The sequence below is a fragment of the Bidens hawaiensis genome, unplaced genomic scaffold (assembly GCF_021521415.1).
Source record: "Bidens hawaiensis isolate Kalapana, Puna unplaced genomic scaffold, B.hawaiensis_p1.1 tig00023835_1, whole genome shotgun sequence".
In the NCBI taxonomy this organism is placed as follows: Eukaryota; Viridiplantae; Streptophyta; class Magnoliopsida; order Asterales; family Asteraceae; genus Bidens; species Bidens hawaiensis.
The window spans coordinates 78548-103544 of NW_027505039.1; the positions used below are offsets into that span (position 1 = coordinate 78548).

The window sequence follows — 24997 nt, forward strand, 5'->3', positions numbered from 1 at the left end:
CCAATAATTTATAAAATGACAGGTGTGATTGCATATCATCAATAATTGGCAAAGTATTTTGTCCAAATGACATAACGTTTTAAGCTACTCAGTTATTTTTAAGGCAAAAATTATATAAATGATAACATATTATAAGTTGATATGTATTTCTCAGAATATAATTTGTTTTTAAAAGTTGTATGTGTTTTAGTTAAATTTAATCATGTTACATTTTTATGTGATGAAAAGTAACATTAGAAATTAGATTATACGACGTATTATTCTTTTCGCTTTTTCTTTTTAATTTTCAGTTCACTCCTTATATTATCAATCGCATACACATTTAACTAGTTTAATTCTTTATACTTCAATTTTTCTTTAATCACATGTGCTCGTTAACATTTTAAAAAAATAATAATTAATGTGCGGTTGCGATTAGTTTTTTTTAACAACTTTGTAAATAAAACGTCAGTATGTCTATTGAAAAATAAATACATGATGGACCTATAGTTGTATCATCTTGAGCCTAATATTAATATGTTATACTAGTTTCGTTAAAACATATTCATATACCGGTCCAATCTTCAATTTTTTATTTTTATTAGTTTCAATACGAGTCAGTTTTGATATTTTTTCTGGTATACTTCAATACTGGTATCGAAACACTACTGCACAATGTAACTTGTAGCTTTATGTCTGTAACTAATTTCATGTCTGATATATTACCGTAAACATTATTTTATGCTTTATACTCATCAAATTTCAACGTGAGAAAAATTCCACTAGTTATATATATATAACATTTTTATATCAACTCTTAATTCATAAGATTTGTCTTTTCTTTTACTTTTTTTAGTGTCATGTTTTGCGTTTTTGGTCAAAGTATAATATAATCACATTAATATTAATCTATGGGTTTCGAATAAGATAAAATTTCAAGTTTGTTAGTATGTCAATTAGATTCCCTAAATTCAGATTTTAATAATAGAATAGATAAGCACGACGTATTTGCAACCTTATATTATATATCGTTTTACTCAAAACATTACTAGCTCTTTATTATTATTGTTTTAATTTTTAATAAAAAGTAACTTGTCAACCAATGGCATCAGTCTTGTCGGGTTGCTGAGTTGACATGTTTCAAGTTAGCAGATTTAACTGTTAAACTGGAGACGCCCTATATGTTCTTCATGCAACTAGGGGTGCATATAAAGCTCAAAACAAGCCGAGCTTTTTTGAGCTTGAGTTGATCCCAAGCCTAAAATAAAACTTGTTTGATTATCAAGTTCGAGCTTAAACCTTGTGTGTATTTGAGTTTTACCTATTTTAGACTACTATGTATTACTTTTACATTACCTAGTCGAGCTTGAGCCAAGCTTTGGCTCGTTTAAGGTAGCCACCTTAGCTCGAGCCGATGCTTGTTTAAAGTTTTTCTCATAGGATATAAAAATAATAAAAACGTATATATATTAAATAATAAGTAATAAGCGAGTTGAGCCAGGGTTTGAGCTTTAGAATAAGAGCTTGAAACGAGCCAAGTTCAAGCTCGATCCCTCATAAGTCAAAACAAGCCGAGCTCGAGCTTAGTTGAGCTCGGGCTCGGCTTGGCTCGTTTACACCCCTATGTGTGACTAACATGAACTCTTAAACGCGTACACTTAAACACGTATAACATAAATATAATTTGACATATAGTAGTCATGTTGTATGCATGTTATTCAGGTTCGTGAGTTGTAAAAACAGGTTATATCCTACGTGCCAACCCGTTATGTAACTAAACTGTAGATGTATGCGTCTTATAAATTAATAGGTCCGGCCTGGTTTTCAAATGAACGATATTTTGCATGAAAATAGTATAATATTATTCATGAGACCACGTCATGGAAGTCGTCACAAGCATGGTGTTAAGCTAAAATATTTTTGTTATACAATGTTAAAAAATTGGCTTGTATGATGCATCCAACCTTAATACTAGGGATTTAACATATCCTACAAATAGGGAATATCAACGACCAAAAATGAAGTCCCAGAAATCAAGATGGTCAATGATTGGTTCTAATTACTAGTTTATTGTTTACAATTTGGAGAGAGATAATGTCCCGTCTCTCCATGTCATCGCCACGTAAAAAACGAGGCTTTTAAATCTCTCTCTAAAATGCCTCGTATATCATCTCTCTTTGCAGGCCTCGTATTCTAACACCGCCCCACCCCTATACATCCCCAGGACGGTGTTCCTCTCCATTACCGACCCTTTTACAGCCCCTATACAGCCCACACCGTTTGATCTAAGTACTTAAAATATATTATGTGTTAATGGTTTTTCTTAATTAGATGTTTACAAACTAGTAAGCTCTCGAAAGTTACGGTGTTGTTAGAAATAACTTCGCCTCAAACCTCATGCTTAATACTTCAGACCAACAATCACTAAACCATCATCAAAACATACTTCTCAAACAGTGGCGGACCCAGGATTTTTTGCCAATGGGGTCCCATATTTTCGGTGTTCAAATTTTTCGGGTCGGTCGTTGTTCAGGTCGGGTCGAGACGAAGAACATAATAAAAAACAATATCATAATAAAACTTTCTTTTCAATCATCACTACCCGAACGGGTCAAAATGGGTCGGGTTGACACATAAACACTTTGTTTTCCCTTTCTTAAACATTTTTGAGATAGAACCTAGATCCACCCTTTCATAAGCATGTGTTGAAAACCATTAACTTAAACTAGTGAAAAATAAAACTGATATTTTAAAGTGTTTGAATGTTTCTAAAGAAAACCATGCATAAAGTTGAAAACAATTATATGTATTTTAGAGGTGTTTGATTGTTTCCAAAGTTATCATTGCAACATTAGCAATCAAATGATTGATTAACACTAAAAATTAACACAAAAAACCAAAAACTGAGCCTTGTAAGACTTGAACCCATGACCTTTCAAAGATAAAACAAGGGACTTTTTACTAGACCACATCAACATTAATAGTATGGGTTCCAAGTATTAAATCTTATGGGGTCCTCAAAAAATTTAATATACCGCTTCTAATAAATTTTTAAAAAACATTAGTGTCCCGGGACCCCGATCCACACTATGTGGGTCCGCCCCTGTTCTCAAATCTCCTATGCATTGTAATACATATGACAAACAACTCGTAAAACACAATTTTGGATTTTTGAAATATTTGCCACGCTAACATATTTTTAGAGACCAAAATAGACCTTTAACCGGTAGTTTATGTCCTTACACACCTATAAAAATTCTCTAATAGCATACGTTGTTTTTTAATATCATTATTGGTAAAATGTTGCAATATATTTCACATCAAAATAATTCTACTGAAAGTAACACAAAATACATCTTCTAATAAAATATAAAGCCATACACAACGTTGTTAGTTACATATTTGTTTGACATAAATTGTATTTTTCGATAACTCATTCTTACTTGGCTCATGTTATGATGTTAATTGTCTTTATGTAAACATTCGATATACAAGTGTAGCTTTCTTTAACCTTGTTTTAAGAGTTAGATAATCTAATATTGATGTCAACATAACGATTTAGGTCACTGAGTCACGAACGTCTCAAATTGAATATGGTTACACAAGCTAAATTTCTAGCTCGCTTCGTAATGTTTTGAGGCTTGAGCTCAGATAGTGATGACTAGTTTAACAGACTTGAATAATATCAATATTTTTTTGCTTTAAAAGACTCAAAAAAATACCATTTGATCTTTGATCATCAGTCTAAAAGACTAATTGCTATTATTATTATTATTATTATTATTATTATTATTATTATTATTATTATTATTATATGGAACCACATCACGAGTTCACGAATCACGGTGTCCCATATCTGTTTTATTGGCTAGTGTTTTGCCCGACAACTATCACATGACAATATGAGTTGGAATTGTTGTTTTATTGATTCCAAAACACAACCAATATATTGTCATATTATTCAATAAATTCAAAAAGATTTGTTGTCGTATACAAAACAAACTTGTCAATGTTATGAGTTACGACCCTTAGATCTAAAAGTAGTTTTAAAAAACTTAGTCTTGATATCTAAATATTGCTAGCGGTGCAACTTGTTTCAGTTTGCTATCTATTTCAATGTAACGCTTAAATATCAGTTATAAATTATAACTTATAAGATGATAATAATCAAAACTGAACAAGCAAGCGATATAACATTTAATTCCATAATTACCGTGTAATTCAGTGTTTTGGGAGATAAGTGGAAAACAATTACAACCATACCCAGTAAAAAATCACAGCGATAGCAAAACTATCGGTAGGGTTGGGAAATAGTGAACTTAGACAGACCATACCTCTACCCCTTACAGATTTCCAAGGGCAGTGATGGTGACTAATCGATCGATCAATGATACGTGTTGAACGAATGGCCTAACACAGGCACCGTGAACGACGTTTCCAACATAAGCCGTTGTTGGAACGTCTCGAAAGTCCCTCCGGCTTCAATGACATCATTCAAAACCGAATAATAATACTCCTTTAGCTTCTTTAAAGTGCAAGCCTTCTTCAAATTCATCCACTTGATTCGAATTCGTCTCAATATCTTCACTAGTAACTGCCGCTTTCCCCCAAGTCTCACCGTTGGCAGCTTCTTCTTCTTCCGCCTTAACGGCCAGGTTCTTCTGCGGACCGTGCTTCGGTATATAGCCGTTTGGTCGGAATTCATGACCGGAGATAATAAGTAAGTTGACAATTTGACTAATTCTTATATCAATATGAAGTTTGTTTGTTGGATTTATAACAGAATTCCACATGGGGACCACTTTATGGTCTTGTAGTACCGCCACGTCATCTGTTATATTTTTAAGTTGAACACATATTTTCAAAATTATCATCCACTCAAGTTTACATCAATGATCAATAATATCATATATGTATATTAACTATTAAGCATCTATGATGTGTTACGAGAATATTAATAATGTCTTACGTGTTTTGAATTGATGCCACTAGTTTATTTCTTTGACATTTTGTTAATTAGTCACACAACAATTCAACATTTTAAAATAAAACATGTTTTTTTAAGAATATTCGGAGTCCGTCCCGCTCACCAGATCGAGAATAAAGTCCACGTCAGACAAAATCTGGGGTCGAGACGAAGAAGGTTGGGAAGGCTTGGGCTCTCCTTCCAAATGGAGAAGAACATGTGTGAGGACTGGAAGTTGGGGTTCGGGCCCCATCACACGGGAGTTGCAACTCTTTTTCCTTGAAGTGGATTCCCCATGTTTACTCTGAATACCCTAACGAGCTTTGACTTGATTTATATGTTACACGATAAATAGAATGACCGATATTTTTCATTCATGATAGATGTAACATGATAGTAACTAGTAAGATTGTGTGGTCAACTATATTAGAAGATTGATCCCTTAATATGAATTGACCATACTTGATTTCAGAAATAAATCTATATGTATATTTTATTGAAACTTGAAAAGACAAAAGTGTTACTAAAATATATGAAGATAGGACGAAGATATATATTATTGGTTGAAAAGGCTCACAATTTGGCTGGTTTTATAATCCAAATACTTTGGACAAAAAGGTTTGATTATTTTAATGTTTAAATCTCAATACAAACACACATTTAGTAGTCGTTAGTTGATAATAGACTAATAGAGGATGTACTTTTAATAGAGGATGTAAAAGAATTAAACATGTTACATAAAATTGAGGTTTTGTTATAAAATGTTTAGATGTTTGGAGTTTTATTTGTATTTATTCTTGTTTACTTATTATAAAATTATAAGATCGTGTGTTATGGGTGTCACCCACCACCGGGTCATCATGGCGGGGATGCCAAAAACCATCACACCAAATTCAATTGGGTCGCCACCCCTCTATCGTCATTTTATTCATAATCATTATAATTTTTGAAAGTTTTTTTTATTGGTTCAATCTTCACCATCACCATGATTGAGGAAACATATACTATTATGAGAAAACCTTTTTAAGTCAGGTTTTGAACTTGTGATTTTAATATATTAAATCTTAACCATCATTCCATATAATTGAAAGAGAAGGCCAAACTACATAGTAACTTTATATATTCAATTGATTAATAAAACATAGTAACTTAACTTATGAGGTACTTGTTATTCTATAATTACATAAATAACTTTTATTTTGAATTATTCAAGTGGGTATTCGTTAATATGTTGTTTAAAATATAATTGTTGAGAAAAAAAATATTTTGTTAAATGCGTTTAGTTACATATTTAGTATGTTGTGTCTCTTATTATGACGTCCTATTAGGTTGAATACAATTTAACAATTAAAAAGAAATTCATATGATTAACTAACAACAAAGATCTAAGCTTGCGTGTTATGGCAGAGACGTAGTGGGGATTCAATTAGTTTTAGTTCGATTCATTATGATAATTCTTGTTGAATTTAATTGTTATTTATTTATTTAAGAATCAAAGTTATATACTATTTCTTATTAGATACTCAATTATCGTATGTGCAAGATTTAACCAAATTGTTACCTATGAGACAAAAGAGGGATTCAGTCGACTCAAAGGACTCAAACCAAGGTCTCACCTTTGCTAAGCCTAACTAGATCACCCCTAACTACTCCATCTAACTTATATTTCTTGCTATTAATTAGTTTTCATATTCAAATATGTAAAAACGGGTGATAATAACAAATTCTCAAATTACAACATTATAATACACAACTTTCTGGACAAAAGGGACCAAAACATAAACGGAATAGGTTCAAAGTAGGAGGGCTAAACAGCAAAGTATAGTTTGTGACAGGGTACATTTTGCAAACTAAAAACTAGTCAAGGGGCATTCTTAAAAGTAAAAAAAGTCTAAAGGTTATTAAAAGAGATATTGAATTTTAATAATCTTAACTAAATGCTATTGCTTGATAATATCTCATCAACTGAGTTTATATTCACTGGTGATCCAAATTTAATAATAGTTTGTCCTTGATGGTCCTTATTTAAAAAACTTAACAACGTTATATATATATTTGAATTTCAAAATAATGTTTTAGGGGCTTTTAATCGGAAGAATGATAAAAGTCGATTGATGTAAAACTTAGTTCGAAACGATGCTCCAAAACGATGAAACAATGCTTCAATTCAGGTGTTTGAACATCCAATTAATCATAATCAAGCCGTTTGGAACATCGTTTTGAACTAAGTTTTACATCAACAACTCGTATTCTCATTTCGATCAAAAGCCCTAAAACATTAGTAAAAATTCAGAAAAAAAAAATATAACGTCGTTAAGTCCTTTTTTAACGGGAGACCGCTGATGGCAAACTTTTTTAAATTTGAGACAATGGGTGAGCTGAAAAACTGAATTAACCGAGAAAGCCAAACTGTAAAACCAAAAACTAAAAACTGAAACCAAACTGTTTGTATATTAAATAAACCGATGACTTCAGTTTCGATTTCGTCTAATAAACGAACTGCAGGCCGCCCTATTCGAGACCGTCGTTGTTAACATCCAAATTCCAAAATCTTTATAATAATAATAATAATTATTCAAATTACTATTCCACTTTCAAACCCTAGACACTTTCACCGGCGAATTTATTCAAACTTCCATGGATTACGACGTAATGATGGTTCCGGCCGGTGACTCATCGAGCCTTCCCGGTCCGTCTTCGAAGAAACCGAAGCGATTCGAAATCAAAAAGTGGAACGCCGTTGCTCTGTGGGCCTGGGGTCAGTATTTGCAAAATTCTTAAACCTAATATTGATTGAATGTGTTTTAGGTTTAAATATTTAATATACCTTTGATGTTGATGCAGATATTGTGGTTGATAACTGTGCGATCTGTAGGAATCATATTATGGATCTGTGTAAGTATTTTGATTTTAAATTACTGATCTAATTATTAATTTTAATTTGTTGGATGTGATTGAGGTTTTATCACTTATATGTACTAGGTATTGAGTGTCAAGCTAATCAGGCTAGTGCTACTAGTGAGGAGTGTACTGTTGCTTGGGGTAAGCTTTCGGTTCTAAACCCTAGCTGTTTTGTACATTGTTGGTAGTATTGAATTGTATTCATCTTTGTAGTTGTGTTAGTTTGAATATGTGCTGTGAATCTACTGGTGTAAATGGCTTGCGTGTCGTTTTTTGAAGCTTAGGCTTGGCACGTTTATTATTTATTGATTCATATATATACGTTTTTAATTATATTTACATATTTTGAGAAAAACCTTAATATAGTCTAGGTGTGACTGCTTGAGCTTGTGTAGTACCTTAAAGTAGCCTGAAGAGGTAGATCCCAGCAGAGCCCAGTTGGACCCGCAAGACTCACCTTGAAGAGGGACGTCTGCGCAAAGACCAACTGGTTCCGCAGGACCCACCATGCTCAGAGAGATGAAGACCTTACGCGCAGTACGCCAGCTGTTCCCGCAGGAAAAGCCTCCTAATGGTGAAGTACCCCGCCTGTTCCCGCAGCTGCGGATACAAGCCATCAGGGAAGGCTACCCGCACTAACAGTAAGGCTACACGCACAAGGCACTAACTCTCAATAATTCAGTAATGTCACCTGAAGAAGGAATGAGCAAGGCGGGAATACTCCCGCCCAAATGAGCCAGTCTGTACGCTTCTGGATAATCTTTTGTACTATACCTGCTAAGGTATGGACAAAATAGACAAGATCTGACCAAAGCAGCCCATCACAGGGTGACAGCTCACTGACAACAGTACGAGGAGGAGCACGCTCTAGTACAAAATGTCACTATCAGCCGCTGCCTACTCACCAACTCTCATCGTGGCAGTACATAGCCTGCAGTTGGTGGAAAAGGAATAGTACACAGCCGGCCATGTCACTATCAGCCGCTGCCTATCCACCAACCACCAGCATGGCACGCGCGTAGCCCACAGTTGGTAGAAAAGGAATATTATACAGCTGGCTGTACCTGCTTGGAAACCTACCTTCGGCTATAAATACTCCAACACCTTGGAACGGTATGAACACATCTTATACCATCACATCTTATCATATATCATCTGATATTATCTTATCTAGCTATTTCTCTTAATATACACTTATATTCAGAGCAATCTAGTCTGATTCTCACGCCGGAGGGTGGTCACAAGGGGGTACCCCCCCTTCTCAGTGACGAGCTCACGGTGTCTGTTTTGCAGGTCATCAGAAGAATAACCATCTTTGCAGGACCTCACCCTCGTGGGAAACATCTACTTAACCCTAAGATTATCCGTAATCTGCCGGGGTCACTTAGTGTTTCTTCATTGGCGCCATCCATGCATAAAAGCTAGAACTAATTTTCTCAGTTTTTTCAAAACCTCTGGAAAGATGGTTAAGGTTACTCCGGTGCCAAGGCCAGCGAGTGACCAAGAAACCCCGGTAACCACAACCCTAGCTACTGGGGGGAACACCGGCGAGTACACAATTTTTACGAACACTACCCCGGTTACCCAAGCCGGGGCAAGTGCAGTAAACAATCCTTCACTGGGATTCACCGATACCCAGTTGGAGAGACAACAGACGAGGCTCCCCCGCCAAACACTTGATCAAGTTAAAGCGTGGGCGGAAGCACGTCAGAAGGAATTCCAAGCTGAGTTGGATGAACGCTTACGTTCACTCCAACAGGCTGACGAGTTCGGAAACACTCGACAACAGCTCAACATGAGCAATGAGTGCGAGTACTTAGATAATGATTGGGAGGAGTCCGACAGTGACGCAAACCCTCGTCATAGGGCGAAAGGGAAGCGCAAGGAAACGGACTTCCAACCAAGAAGGGATTTTGGAGAAACCTTCAAATCAAGGAACGCGGGGGGAAACCCACGTGACTTCTCCAAAACCTTTAGACCAACTGTTGCAAATGCGGGAACGTCCAAGTTTGCAAGGGACATTGCGGAAGCAATCGCCCCGAAGAGTGCCAAACAGATGTCCAACATCGGCACTTATGATGGTATATCCGACCCAGATGATCACTTGAACAGATTCATAGCGGGGGCAACCGTCAGCAACTGGACGGAACCCACGTGGTGTTATATGTTCCAGATGACGCTGGTTGGATCAGCCAGGGCGTGGTTTGATCGTTTACCGGTCCACCACATCTATGATTGGGCGGACTTCCAACACAAGTTCAGCTAGCACTTCAGCCAACAGAGGAAATATACTGAAGAGCAGTGGACGATCCTCAACTGCGTTAGAGAAGAGGATGAATCTTTACTAGACTTCATCACTCGCTTCAACTCGAAAAAGTTGGGTCTTGGCACCATAAGCGAAGATCTTGTTCGCGCCGCTTTCATCCAGGGCGCCGAATACCCAGAGCTTATCCGCACGTTGACGGGTAAAGACGGCATGCCATCCACATGGGATGCCATCATGACGGCGGCCAAGCGCTTTGCCGAAACGGAGAAGCAACTGGGTAGGGATCTTCCCCAGAGTACAAACCTCTACACGCAGAGGACTAAAGATGGCACTTATGATGGTATATCCTTTGGGATGGAAGAAGGGAAGTTCTTAGGAGTCATTGTTACTAAAGATAGCTTCAGAGCGAACCCTGAAAAGGTCGAAGCCATTATCAAAATGGAATCACCTACTACCATCAAGCAAGCTCAGACACTGAATGGACGCTTAGTCGCACTTAACCGCTTTTTGGCAAACCATGCGGATAGGTTGTTTCCATTCGTGTCAACATTGAGAAACTGCTTAAAGAAAACGCACTTCCGCTGGACACCAGAAGCGGAAGCAGCTTTTCAGGAGATTCGGTCACGCTTGATCGAACTCCCAACGCTCACAGAACCAGAAGCGGGGGAGGAATTAATCCTATACCTTTCTGCCACAGATAGAGCAACCGGGGCCGTCCTGCTAGTAGAGCGAAAAGGCATCCAGATGCCAATCTACTATGTTAGCCGTGTCCTAACAGACGTAGAAACCCGGTACTCTACCCTGGAAAAATTAGTCTTAGCACTTGTATAGGCTTCACGCAGGCTAAGACGATATTTCCAAGGTCACCCAATCACCATTCTCACCAACTTCAAACTCGCAAACGTTCTAGGCAAACCCGAATTGTTAGGACGCCTAGCCAAATGGGCAATAGAATTGGGAGAATACGCGATAAAGTACAAGCCGAGGCCAGCCATAAAAGGCCAGGTCTTGGCAGACTTTATTGCAGAAGTCCCCGCTTCGCGGGAGAAAGAGTGTCAGGAGGAGGCTCAACCATCTCCAGCACAGGACATCGATGATGTCTGGCGACTCTACACTGATGGAGCAGCCAGCAACAAGGGCTCAGGCGCAGGGTTGAAGCTAACCAACCCAGCAGGCCAAGAATACACTTACGCTATTCGACTGGATTTTCCAAGTACGAATAACGAAGCGGAGTATGAAACATTCTTGGCCGGGCTGAGAATTGCGCGTAAGATGGCAGTGAAAAACTTGGAAGCCCACGTGGATTCCATGTTAGTAGCCAACCAATAAACGGGACGTACACGGCCGTGAACAACACAATGGCCCTGTACCTCGCACAAGCAAAAACCCTTATGCGCGATTTTAACGATTGTAAAGTCATACACGTCAAGCGTAGCGAAAACAAATCTGCGGATGCATTAAGCAAGCTTGCATCATTAGCCTTCACCCACTTGGGAAAGGACATCCGCATTGAACTCCTTGGAGCACCATCAGTCCCGCACAAGGAAATCTGTGTCATCCAAATCGGTACAGAAACGTGGATGACACCAATAATAAATTACCTTGCGGCGGGTATACTACCAGAGTCAAAAACACAGGCAAGAAAAATACGTTGTAAAGCACTGAACTATCAACTCATCGATGACATCCTTTACAGACGTAATTTTCTTGGCCCACTCCTAAGATGCGTGGACAACCAAGATGCTGGCTACCTCCTAAGGGAAGTGCACGAGGGCATCTGTGGAGTACACGCAGGTCCACGCGCTGTTGTAGCCAAGCTAAACAACGCGGGATACTTTTGGCCGGGGATGCATACGGATGCGCTGGCATACATCAGAAAGTGTAGGTCTTGCCAACTCTACGCACCCAACACGCATCGCCTGAAGAATGAACTTGTTCCAGTCACCTCTTCATGGCCATTTCAGAAGTGGGCCATCGATGTGACAGGCCCATTTCCCACAGCAGCAGGGAACGTTCAGTTTCTAGTGGTCGCCATCGACTACTTCACCAAGTGGATAGAAGCAAAACCCTTAGCCCAAACAACCGCAAAACATATCAAAAAATTTATTTGGGAATTTATTATTTGTCGTTTTGGACTTCCCCAGAATTTGGTGAGCGATAACGGCACCAACTTTGCTGACAAGAAGCTACAAAAGTGGCTGGAAGAACTTCAAATCACCCACACCTTTACCTTAGTGGCGCACCCGCAGGGTAATGGTGAGGTGGAAAGAGCAAATAAGAGCATCATCGACGGCATAAAGAAAAGACTCTTGGAACACAGATCCGGCTGGGTGGACGAAGTTCCACACGTCCTTTGGGCAAACAGAATGCTGAAAAAGGCCAGTACGGGAGAAACCCCGTTCAGCCTCACTTATGGCACTGAAGCCAAGGTCTCGGTCGAAATTGGTTTACCCTCACCAAGGGTCTTGATTCAGCCAGAAGACAATGATGCGGAAAGACGGTTAGACCTTATGCTAACCGAGGAACGCAGAGACTTAGCCGCAGCGCTTGAAGAGAACTACAAGCGACAAATGCAAAAGTACTACAACACGCGGGTAAAACTCTGCAACTTCAATGTAGGAGACTACATACTGCGTAACAACGAGGCTTCGAACCAAGAACGCCCAGGAAAGCTGGCCCCGGTCTGGGAATGGCCATACATTATCAAAGAAGTTTTGGGAAAGGCCGCATACCGGCTCGAAAGGCTCGATGGCACCCCCATCCCAAGAACATGGAATGGAGCTCAATTACGCAAATGTTACATGTAGATCAATTCCAAACTTATAAAGAAAAGGCCTAGAGCCACTTCTAATGGAAATGATTCTCCTTTATCACATTGTGTTGATAGCCTTACCTTTATACTTATTCAAAACACTGATATGCCGGTATTCACCGCATAAATAAGTGGGGAAGTAAGTCGTTGCGTGTGGAAGGCGGCAAAACCCGCATAAACACAGAAAACGGTAAAAATTTCTAAGGAAAAGATGAGGAAAACCTTCACGCAGGTCAGTTATAGGTAAAGTTTGGTCATCCCACTAAATGAAAGTGACGGTCCTACCCGCACAATCATGATAGAGGAAACTGAACATCAACCTATTGACAACCGCGCGTCGAAAGGTTAACTTATTTAAAACACTTAGAAAATTTCTAAGGAAAAGATGAGGAAAACCTTCACGCAAGTCAGATATAGGTAAAGTTTAGCCATCCTACTAAGTGAAAGTGACGGTCTTACCCGCACAATCACGAAAGAGAGCAAAACTTTAACATATCATCTGCCAAGTTGAAAGGTTAACTCATCCAAACTACTCAAGAAATTGCTAAGTTAAACTAAAATATGCGTGAAACAAAGATTCAAAATAAGAGGGAATACACCCCCTTACCTTGGTAACCAAGAAACCGTAAGACAAGTGCGGGTACAGTGTCAAGGCGAAACCCTTCACATACTTAGCACCTGCAGGGAATTGAAGCCAAGAATACCTTGGAAGTCAAGTAACTATAAGACGAGTGCGGGTACAGTGTCAATGCGAAACCCTTCACATACTTAGCACTTGCAAGGAATTAAAACCAAGAAGGATCTTCTGGGCCATGCTTGTGGAAAGGGAAATAACATCCCCGCATAGCGGGAACGTTGAGAACTAGATTGTTTGAAGCTCCAAGATGGAATTGGTTGTTTAACATAATTGATCACTATGTCTAAAACTACCAAAACCTCGTGGAGAATCTACACAAGTGAAACTCAACGCTCCTGACTTGCGAGGAGGTTACACACCTACCCGCATCATACCTAAAGATCAAGCAGAAAAGTCGGGAATTTCTGCACGTGACATTAGGAAAACCGCGGGAAGAATCCCCACGGAAAACCTTAAAACTACAAACCCCTTTTCAAAACCCCTTGCATAAGTCCAAAAGTTCACCTCACTTATTAACAATTCATGAGAAGAACATTGGACTGGGGGACTTGAAGAGGTAGGTCCCAGCAGAGCCCAGTTGGACCCGCAAGACTCACCTTGAAGAGGGACGTCTGCGCAAAGACCAACTGGTTCCGCATGACCCACCATGCTCAGAGAGATGAAGACCTTACGCGCAGTACGCCAGCTGTTCCCGCAGGAAAAGCCTCCCAATAGTGAAGTACCCCGCCTGTTCCCGCAGCTGCGGATACAAGCCATCAGGGAAGGCTACCCGCACTAACAGTAAGGCTACACGCACAAGGCACTAACTCTCAATAATTCAGTAATGTCACCTGAAGAAGGAATGAGCAAGGCGGGAATACTCCCGCCCAAATGAGCCAGTCCGTACGCTTCTGGAGGATCTTTTGTACTATACCTGCCAAGGTATGGACAAAATAGACAAGATCTGACCAAAGCAGCCCATCACAGGGTGACAGCTCACTGACAACAGTACGAGGAGGAGCACGCTCTAGTACAAAATGTCACTATCAGCCGCTGCCTACTCACCAACCCTCATCGTGGCACGTACATAGCCTGCAGTTGGTGGAAAAGGAATAGTACACAGCCGGCCATGTCACTATCAGCCGCTGCCTATCCACCAACCACCAGCATGGCACATGCGTAGCCCACAGTTGGTAGAAATGGAATATTATACAGCTGGCTGTACCTGCTTGGAAACCTACCTTCGGCTATAAATACTCCAACACCTTGGAACGGTATGAACACATCTTATACCATCACATCTTATCACATATCATCTGATATTATCTTATCTAGCTATTTCTCTTAATATACACTTATATTCAGAGCAATCTAGTCTGATTCTCACGCCGGATGGTGGTCACAAGGCGGTACCCCCCCTTCTCAGTGACGAGCTCACGGTGTCTGTTTTGCAGGTCATCAGAAGAATAACCATCTTTGCCGGACCTCACCCTCGTGGGAAACATCTACTTAACCCTAAGATTATCCGTAATCTGCCGGGGTCACTTAGTGTTTCTTCATAGCCAAAGCTTGGCTCGAGCTTGGCTTTGCAATACTGCAGTGAAAAATTAAGGCATAGAAGTTCAAAAGAGGCAAAACTTAGAAATACACAAGGCTTGTTAAGGCTCGAAGAGCATAAACGAGCTTTCCATACAAGGATTGGGTGCGAAAAGCTTGGCTCGTTTTGAGCTTTTTATTCCGATCTTGAGTAGCTTGCGAGTGGCTTGGCTTGTTTGAACTTGCACCCCTAGTTGTGATTGTAAAAAGTTGTTGTCCTATCGATTTATATTTTACTATAAGGGAAGGGTGGGATTATAGTGGACAATTTACAAGATCCGTTTACAGTTTGAGCAATGGTTCTTGCTTGTAGTGGATTAGTTTTTTTTTCTAATACCAGTTTTATATGATTGATCACTTGTTGTTTTCTCATATTTCTAATGGAAATTAGTTGATGTAGTAAGAATTTGTGACCCAAGGACAAAAAAAATATGTCCTCTGATTCTGTTATTTGATTGTGTTAGTACGTTGGATTTCATAATAGAGTTCAGTTATCCTATCTGGTTACACTTGATGACAAACACACCCATATACTTGACAGATCTTTGTTACATTTCTGGTGTATATGATTTTGAAGTTCTTTAGGCTAATCTGGTGTGGTTACATGTTAGCTTTGGGAAGGATTGTTGGATAGGTGGATTCATATTTTAGGAAATTTTGTATACAATGTTGTTTTGCTTCATGATACCTGCAATTTTTACAGTCACTTGGATGAAGTATCTGTTCTTATAATATCTACTGAGCGGGATTCAATAAGTAAACATTGGTTTCGTAAGTATGATGCGGTATAAGGTATAATGGTATATGTGTTAGGAACAAAAGGCACACACGAACAAGAAATCAAAGCGATAAAGAACACGAGAATTTTACGTGGTTCGGTTGCGGTGTACAACCTACGTCCACGGGGTAATTAGGTTTGTATTATTTTGGTGATATATAATAACAAGTACAAGAGACTATTTATAGACCGCATATTAGGGCTACTCCCTTGCTAAACAAGCTAGAACCCAATTGGGCCCAATAGGGTTAGGGCCGGCTAAAAAAATAACCTCCCTAACTCCTTTAATATGCAGTTGTCTAAATGTGGGTCCGGGGATACCACATCGCCCAACAATCTCCCACTTGGTGTCTTCGGACCTAGAAATGCACCGTCTCTTCTGTACTTCTGTAAATGAAAATCCCTCCTGATCTTCAAACCATCCTAATTACCCTTGTCTCCTCAACATTATTCCTGGAGACCAGCTGAAGCTATGCAAAGCTTCAGCTTATCCAGCACCACACACTTGGTAAACATATCAGCTGGATTTTTAGCACCTGGGATGTTCTTCAGACTGATTGTTCCTTCACTGATCAACCCCCTCACGAAGTGATATCTCATCCCTATATGCTTTGTCTTTCCGTGATACACTGGATTCTTTGCAAGTTTAACTGCACTCTCATTGTCACAGTACAATGAGTAGTCGGGTTGTTGTTTTCCTAATTCTTCAAGAAAAGTCTTCAACCAAACTAGTTCTTTGCTGGCCTCTGCAACAGCCATGTATTCTGCTTCTGTAGTTGACAGAGCCACACTTTTCTGAAGTCTAGACATCCAGCTAACTGCTGTCCCTCCCACTGTGAAAACATACCCGGTAGTGCTCTTGAATGTCCCTTTACAACCACCCAGATCAGCATCTGTGTAACCTCTGAGTATGGCATCCTTTTTTCTGAAACATAACCCCATCTTCTGAGTACCCTTCAAGTATCTAAGTATCCATTTGACAGCCTCCCAATGTTTTTCTCCTGGATCTGACATAAACCGACTAACAACCCCAACGGCATGAGCAACATCTGGTCGAGTGCAAACCATTGCATACATTAGACTCCCGACTGCTGATGCATATGGGACTTTGGTCATCTTCGATCTTTCTTCTTCAGTTTTAGGAGACTGATCTTTGGTGAGCTTCAAATGACTTCCCAATGGAGTATTCCTAGGCTTGGTTCTTTCATCATTCATCTTGAACCTTTCTAACACTTTCCCTATGTATTTTTCCTGGGATAGTGTTAGAGTACCTGCCTTCTTGTTTCTAGTGATGTTCATTCCCAGTATCTGTTTTGCTGCACCCAAGTCTTTCATTTCAAACTCTTGGGACATCTGTTTCTTCAACTTGCTTATTTCCTTCATATCAGATCCTGCAATCAACATATCATCAACATACAACAGTAATATGATATAAGAGTTGTTGAATTTCTTCAGATAACAACAATGATCCATCTGGCATCTTTTAAACCCCGACCTCTCCATGAAATTATCAAACTTCATGTACCACTGTCTAGGCGCCTGTTTCAGACCATACAAGCTCTTCTTTAGTTTGCAGACCCAATTTTCTTTCCCCACAACCCGAAACCCTTCAGGTTGCATCATATAAATGTCTTCTTCAAGATCACCGTGTAGAAATGCCGTTTTCACATCTAGTTGCTCTAGATGTAAATCTTCTGCTGCTACAAGACTTAAAACAAGTCTGATGGTAGTCATTTTCACCACGGGAGAGAAGATTTCATCATAATCAACTCCTCTCTTTTGTTGAAAACCCTTGACCACTAAACGGGCTTTATATCGTTTAGACCCATCATGTTCTTCTTTGACCCTGAAGACCCATTTATTTTGCAACGCTCTCTTATCCTGCGGAAGCTTGACTAAGTCCCATGTCTTGTTCTTTTCTAGAGAGCTCATTTCATCCTTCATAGCATTCTCCCACTGGCGAGAATCCTTCATCTTGACTGCTTCAGAGTAGCTTTCGGGTTCACCGTTTTCTGTCAAAAGAATATAGTTAACTGAAGGATTGGAATGACCGGGACTATACCTTTCTGGCTGTTTAGTAACTCTGGTGGATCTCCTGACCCAATTTTCTGTCTGGTCAGGCTGTTGTGGGATCTCCTCGTCTTCAGACTCTGAACTCCCACTGTCAGAAGTTTCTTCTGACTCATTATTTCCACCAGCTTCAAACTCAGGAACTGTGTCGACTTCAGTTTCTGTAGCGGGTTCCTGAACCGGTTCGGGGATCGGTTCAGATCTCTGGTTTTCAATTTTGAATTCAACCTGTTGCTTCTGAACCCTAGAGTTTGGATTTATCACATCTTTGTACAACTCAGCCTCATTAAATGTAGCATGTTTGCTGCGGACTACTTTTCTGCTTTTCGAGTCCCAAAGCTTGTAGCCCATCTTGTCTGACCCGTAACCAATGAAAACATACTTCTTGGCTTTTGAATCTATCTTGTCAGCATTCGGATCTAGGTCATATGCACTGCACCCAAAAACCTTTAAGTGCTCATAATTAACCGCTTTCCCCTTCCATTCTTCTTGAGGTGTTTTGTAACCCAACGGAACTGATAGACCTCGGTTGATAAGATAGGCAGCAGTTTTAACAGCGTCTGCCCAGAACATTTTAGGGAGCCCTGCATTTATCCTCATACTTCTGGCTCTTTCATTTAACGTTCTATTCATCCTTTCTGCGACTCCATTTTGCTGAGGAGTACCTGGAACTGTATTTATCATCCGAATGCCATGCTCAGCACAAAAGCTAGTGAACTCTGAGCTAATGTACTCCCCTCCATTGTCTGACTTCAAGCACTTTACCTTCAGATCAGATTCAAGTTCAACAGCAGTTTTCCATTTCTTAAAAACATCAAATACTTCAAATTTATTTTTAAGAAAGTAAACCCATACCTTGCGTTTGGCGTCGTCTATGAAAGTCACATAGAATCTCGAGCCTCCCAAGGATTCAACACGAGTTGGTCCGAAAACATCTGAATGGATAAGCTCTAATTTCTGAGCTTTAGGTGCTTTCCCTGTCTTCACAAAAGATACCCTCTTCTTTTTTCCAAAAACACATGGTTCACAGAATTCAGATTCAACCCTTTTAAGATCTGGAAGCTTTCCTCTGGCGACAAGCATCTTCATGCCCTTCTCACTCATGTGGCCGAGTCGTTGATGCCACAACTTTGATAGACTCGGTCCACTCGTTACTGCATTAGCACTACCTGCAGAAACCTCAACCATATACAAAGTACCCCGTTTCTTTCCCTTGGCAATTACCATGCTACCCTTGACGACCTTCCATTGTCCTCCCCCGAATGTTACATCATAACCCTGGTCGTCTAATTGCCCAATGGAAATTAACATTTTTTTTCAATTTTGGAATTACCCTGACATCTTTCAATGTCCAAATTGTTCCAAAACTTGTTTTCAAGTCAATATCTCCCAACCCAGTAATTTCCAAGATTTGGTTATTAGCAAGACTTACAGTACCAAAATTGCCCCGTCTGAAATTCTTCATCTTTCTCGAGCTTGAGATAGCATGAAACGACGCACCTGAGTCCATAATCCAGGACTCGACTATATCCTCAATACAGCAGATCAATGCATCATCAGAATCTGATGCTGTTGAGGAGGCAACATTCACTTCTTTCTTGTCTCTGGGTGGTTCTGTACATTGACTTCTGAAATGACCATTCTCATTACAGTTCCAACACTTTATGTCGTTTCTTGTTTTTGAACTCCCCTTTCTGTCTCTTGATTTTGATCTTCCCCTGTTACTTACCCTCTTATCTTTCTTTCTACCTCTTCCCTCAGTACTTAGCAAAGTACTGGATGATTCACCTGCATTCTTTCTCCTGATATCCTCTCCTAGGATCAAGTCACGAATACCCTCGAACGTGAGTTTGGTGGTTCCGGCTGAACCACTAACGGCAGTGACTGTTCCTGACCAACTTTCAGGTAACGAGGACAATAATAGCAAAGCTTGCACTTCATCATCAAATTTAATATCAACAGATAATAACCGGGATATGATAGAATTGAACTCATTTATATGAGAGGTAACAGACGCACCTTCCCGCATACGCGTATTCACCAATTGTCTAATTAAGAATACCTTATTAGACGCGGAAGGTTTCTCGTACATGTTTGACAACGCGGTCATCAAACCCTTAGCAGTGGTCTCATTCACTATATTGAAAGCAACGTTCTTAGCCAACGTGCATCTGATGACTGCTAGGGCTTTCCTGTCTAGATCGGCCCATTCTTCATCCTTCATATTCTCGGGTTTTTGACCTCTCAAACATGGAAGCAAATCTTTCTGGCATAACAAGTCCTCGACTTGCATCTTCCACCATCCAAAATCCTGCCCATCAAACTTCTCGATTCTGATCTTACCGTCCTCAGTCATTATCTTTACCGAGTTTCTAACGGAAGCAACCTGCAATACTGATCAGAACTATTTGACCTCTTCTGGTCAAAAGACAGATTGTACTGTAGCGCGCACTGTTCACACGCCGGAAACACTGTAGCGGCGGCGGTACTGTAGCGGCGGCTAGGGTTTCTGATTAGGGTTTGGTGGCGACTGGCGGCTGGGGTTTATAGTGTGATCCTTGCTCTGATACCAGTTGTTAGGAACAAAAGGCACACACGAACAAGAAATCAAAGCGATAAAGAACACGAGAATTTTACGTGGTTCGGTTGCGGTGTACAACCTACGTCCACGGGGTAATTAGGTTTGTATTATTTTGGTGATATATAATAACAAGTACAAGAGACTATTTATAGACCGCATATTAGGGCTACTCCCTTGCTAAACAAGCTAGAACCCAATTGGGCCCAATAGGGTTAGGGCCGGCTAAAAAAATAACCTCCCTAACTCCTTTAATATGCAGTTGTCTAAATGTGGGTCCGGGGATACCACATCGCCCAACAATATGTTATAGGCGTTATTCTTTTAGGTTGAATTATTTATTTGGGAAAGGTTTGCTGTGTGAAATCAATAACTTAATGCAACATTTTTGTCAGTGCGATATATTTTATATTTTTAACTAAACCTTTACTCTTTGATTAGTTTGTATCCTTCGTCGAGAGTTCCAGAATTCACATATCTCATTCCATAGTCAGGCCTAAGTACTTAATGCTTGTCTTCTGTAGCTGTTTTTCTATTTCTTTTAAGCAAAACACTTTTTTCCTCCACATCTAATATGGTAGAAGCAATATTTTATTTGTATTTTGTATGTATGTACTATGTTGTGCTAGTAACATACATACATTATTAGTTTATAGATTTGTATGTATGTTAGGTTATTAACTAGTCTATAGTAAATTGTATATAGCTTTTTAATTTACTAATTTGTATGTATGTATGCTAAGCCTGAACACTATAATAATATTAGTATACAATGTGTCTGTTAACTTAATATTTGTGTTTTATATACAATGATACACTTCTTTTTTTTTTCCTTTCAATTTTAATATGGTGCTTCTTACATATAAGGCACTAAAGAGTTTTAGGTTTTGAGGGCCCTTTTGCATATTAGTGCGCCTCAAGCCTTCCAACAGTTCTGAACTGAATGGTATTCTGAACTGTATGAGTTTTACTAATTATACTATTTGACAGGTGTCTGCAACCATGCGTTTCATTTCCACTGCATTAGTCGTTGGCTCAAAACACGTCAAGTTTGCCCTCTAGGTACACTTAACTGTTATGTAGCCTTCATGCTGCGTTTTGAATAATCTTTGTAACATGGTGTTTAATGGCTGCAGACAACAGCGAATGGGAGTTTCAGAAATACGGTCACTAGAGAACGCATGCTATTGGGCAGGCAGGAAAGAAGTTGCTTTGAGAAGGACGGGAAACATGAAATTAGAGTGACGTTTGTATTGTCGTTTTGTGGTTGAAACTTTTATTGAAATATTGCAGGGTTTTTTTTTCTGAATATTTATTATGTTTCTATAAAAATTGTTGCTTGTTAAAAGATTTAGTTTTGTTTATGTTTGATATTTACTAATGGTAAAAATCCGAAAATTACCGGTTTATGTTTGATGCTTAGTAATTGTAAAATAAATGTGAATTGACTTTGAGCTTTAAGTGTAACTGTAGAGAAATACAGTTTACCAGAAATCAACAAATATAACAATCTACTATAATTTCAGAGTTGATATCATACAATTTAAAAACATAAACATGAATTACAACAACAAACTGAACATTTAGGGCAGGTAGGATTGCAGCTGCAGCCGCATGTAATCTCGGGGCACTTGCAACACCCTGAACTACATGTATTCTTATTCTTTCGACCACCCCGACAGCAGTCTTTTCCACATGGGAAGCATGCGCAACAGCCTTTTGTGCTGCAACAGCAACAACATATCACCGAGCCAATTTTTCTCCTGAACAAACCAAAGATTTAGAATAAACAGGGGATCTATATGAATGAAATCATCAAGTCATGAATATATTGAAACAGAAATCTACCAAAAATTCTTCCAGCAGCTTCTGGATCTACTACGACTCTGTTTTCTGTTACACGACATCAACAAAGCGTTAAAATGTGTCAACTTACATTTCTATGGTGAAATGAAGCGAAGGAGGATTCATACATTGCTACGAGCGGATCCGGTGTAGCCTCTACAAAATCTTCAAGTCTGTATGCAGCATTATTTGGTCAACAGCAGCAAAAATACACCCTAAATATATATAAAGTGAAGGAGCATATATAATTAGTTAATGAAAGAATGAAGATTGGCATACTCTTTGCAGCATCTTGATGCAAGTTCAAGCTCTGCAAGTGATTTAATCTCATCCTGTTTACAGAATACAATAAAGAAAGAGTGGTAATACTCAAAGAACAATGTCAAGTAATACATACACATTGTCTAAGCCTTTTAAACTTTCAGGAATCTTCAAAAAAAAGTTTTAACGTTTTGAAAACGTATAAAAGCCATTTAACATTCAGAAAGCCGTCAACTCGTTGAAACAAGAATTTTTCAAAAACTGCTACAAAACCATTGATCATGTTTTAGGTTTTTTGTTGAATTTATCCAAATTAATCAACCTTCAAGTGTACTATTTTTGGTAACTCCAATGATCAGACTAGGAATATAAAACTATTACTATTCTCTTCTTATTTAACATAAACTAGCGGTTTTCATGATATTATAAACCGATCGCTACCAAACCATTCAATATCAACCATATATAGATAACTAGGGGGAAATGTTACTTAGAATCCGATTATACATTTTTGTTAGTAACCTATGTTGTCAAAAGCCCTTCGGGCACGCAACTAGGCTATTGGGCGAGGCTAGGCCGAGGCGCAAGGAAAGTGCCTTGCTGCCATCCGGCAACCTATGGCGAGATTCTGTCAAAATTTTGCAAATTGTAGGCAAACTTGTCTAAAACATCCAACAAATGGCTTCGAACCATCATAAACTATCCCTAAACAAGCCTATAATATGTCTAAACTCTAAAACTTAAAAAAATTGCATGTTTATGCTTGCGCCTTGCTTATCTCAGGCCCTCGCCTTTTAAGTGCCTTGCGCCCGCCCGCCCTTTACGCCTTCGGTGCACCTTTTACAACCTTGTTAATAACCCCAAGAATCCGTTACCAGAAAACTCACGGCCCCCACCAGTACCCTTCTAAATGCTAACCAATCCGAAATTGTTACGGCAACAAGACAATACTTGTTTCTTAAATCTCACATTGTCACCAACATTTCCAACAACTTAGACAAAAATTGGTGATAAAAAATTAAAAATCCTCCACAAATTCAACCTAATATCAAACTCATCAACCGATTAAATCCGAATCGGTAATATCAATGTCAACACAATAGTACAACCTAATGAATCTCACCAACAACATTATTATTTTAGGTTAAGCAAGTTCTTTCACTAATAACAAATTTCAAACAATTACAATAAAGTGATAGGTCAACTGTCAACATATAAGCAATTAATATCATATCATAAAAAAGTAAGTAATAAATTAATATTACCTGTAGCACATTAATCTCTCGTTCAAGCACTTGAACCTTAGCAAGCTGACGTCTTTTACCATACAAGTCAACATAAACTATAGAAGAAGGAGACGAAACCGAAACCGAAACCGAAACAGGAGACAGAGAAGAAGAAGATGAACCATTTGAAGTCTCACCCATGAGTATATAGGCCAATGTTAATGTTGTTGCTGTTGAGTTGAGTGTTAAATGTTAATAATAAAACGGTCGTGTGGTTGAAGAGTGAGTGAATCTGTGTCAGTGAGTGATGAGACGTAAGAGTGAGTGTTGTGTTGTGTTGTGTTGTGTTGTGTTTTTTTAAGGACGGCATGTGCGTGATGCTCTGCGGTCACGTGCGTACTTGTTGTCTTGCTTGACTCCAATTTGTACTTATTGTTGCTTCATATTATTATGGTGTACTTTAATCATCACCCTTTGAATTTATTGCCTTTTTCACATTTTTCAAATCTATATTATTGTTAAAACAACTAACAAGAGAACATTAATAATAATAATAATAATAATAATAATAATAACAATAATAATAATAATGTTTATATATTTTTATTTATAGGGATATGCAATAAATCAAAAAAACAGATCTGAAACGAACAAACTTAAAAATCCATATTACACCGAAACAAAACCGACAAGGTGGTTTTGTGTTTTTGTATGTAATAAAAACCGAAAAACCCAAACATAATCGAATTATATGTCTATATGTTAAGTAATTAATAATAATTTCATAAATATGTAACTCAAGTATATTCGTCGAAGTGCATATTAATCAATTAGTTAGTATTTAAAAAAATTACTTAGTTCTAAATTCATTATTTTCGGCCTCAAAGCTTCAAGATCAAATGGCGAAAACAGAATTTGAATCAAAACCAAAATGAAAATCAAACGCCTTTTAAAAAACTAAAAAACGATCCAAACGGAACCGTGCGCACCCTAGTTGATACCCACTTTGTGTATCACAATCTAGAACATCATCAAAGAAGTGCGGGCTGACGTGGAAGATAGAGTCGCGATGACGTGAAGGAGAGAGTAAGCGATTTCTCAAA

General features: G+C 38.8%; 2 protein-coding genes across 2 annotated transcripts; one reads left to right on the forward strand and one right to left on the reverse strand.

Moving 5' to 3' along the window:
• The first annotated feature begins 7530 nt into the window (after positions 1-7530).
• LOC143610098 (RING-box protein 1a-like) lies at positions 7531-21936 on the forward strand. Its single transcript, XM_077084673.1, has 5 exons — positions 7531-7703; positions 7790-7840; positions 7928-7987; positions 21553-21624; positions 21699-21936. Exons 1-5 carry the CDS (start codon positions 7583-7585, stop codon positions 21734-21736), a joined length of 342 nt encoding a protein of 113 aa, XP_076940788.1. The 5' UTR covers positions 7531-7582; the 3' UTR covers positions 21737-21936.
• Positions 21937-22229: 293 nt separating this feature from the next.
• On the reverse strand, positions 22230-24095 carry LOC143610110 (guanine nucleotide-binding protein subunit gamma 3-like). Its single transcript, XM_077084682.1, has 4 exons — positions 23934-24095; positions 22687-22739; positions 22536-22580; positions 22230-22455 (listed from the first exon to the last, which is right to left on the reverse strand). The coding sequence occupies exons 1-4, from the start codon at positions 24093-24095 to the stop codon at positions 22407-22409; spliced, it is 309 nt and encodes a 102-aa protein (XP_076940797.1). The 3' UTR covers positions 22230-22406.
• Positions 24096-24997: the final 902 nt, after the last annotated feature.

Coding starts and splice junctions, on each gene's coding strand:
- LOC143610098 (XM_077084673.1), top strand. CDS start 7,583: ATGGATTACGACGTAATGATGGTTCCGGCCGGTGACTCATCGAGCCTT. Junction 7,704..7,789: donor CGTTGCTCTGTGGGCCTGGG/GTCAGTATTTGC, acceptor ATGTTGATGCAG/ATATTGTGGTTGATAACTGT. Junction 7,841..7,927: donor GAATCATATTATGGATCTGT/GTAAGTATTTTG, acceptor TATATGTACTAG/GTATTGAGTGTCAAGCTAAT.
- LOC143610110 (XM_077084682.1), bottom strand. CDS start 24,095: ATGGGTGAGACTTCAAATGGTTCATCTTCTTCTTCTCTGTCTCCTGTT. Junction 22,740..23,933: donor GAGAGATTAATGTGCTACAG/GTAATATTAATT, acceptor TTCTGTAAACAG/GATGAGATTAAATCACTTGC. Junction 22,581..22,686: donor GCATCAAGATGCTGCAAAGA/GTATGCCAATCT, acceptor TGCTGCATACAG/ACTTGAAGATTTTGTAGAGG.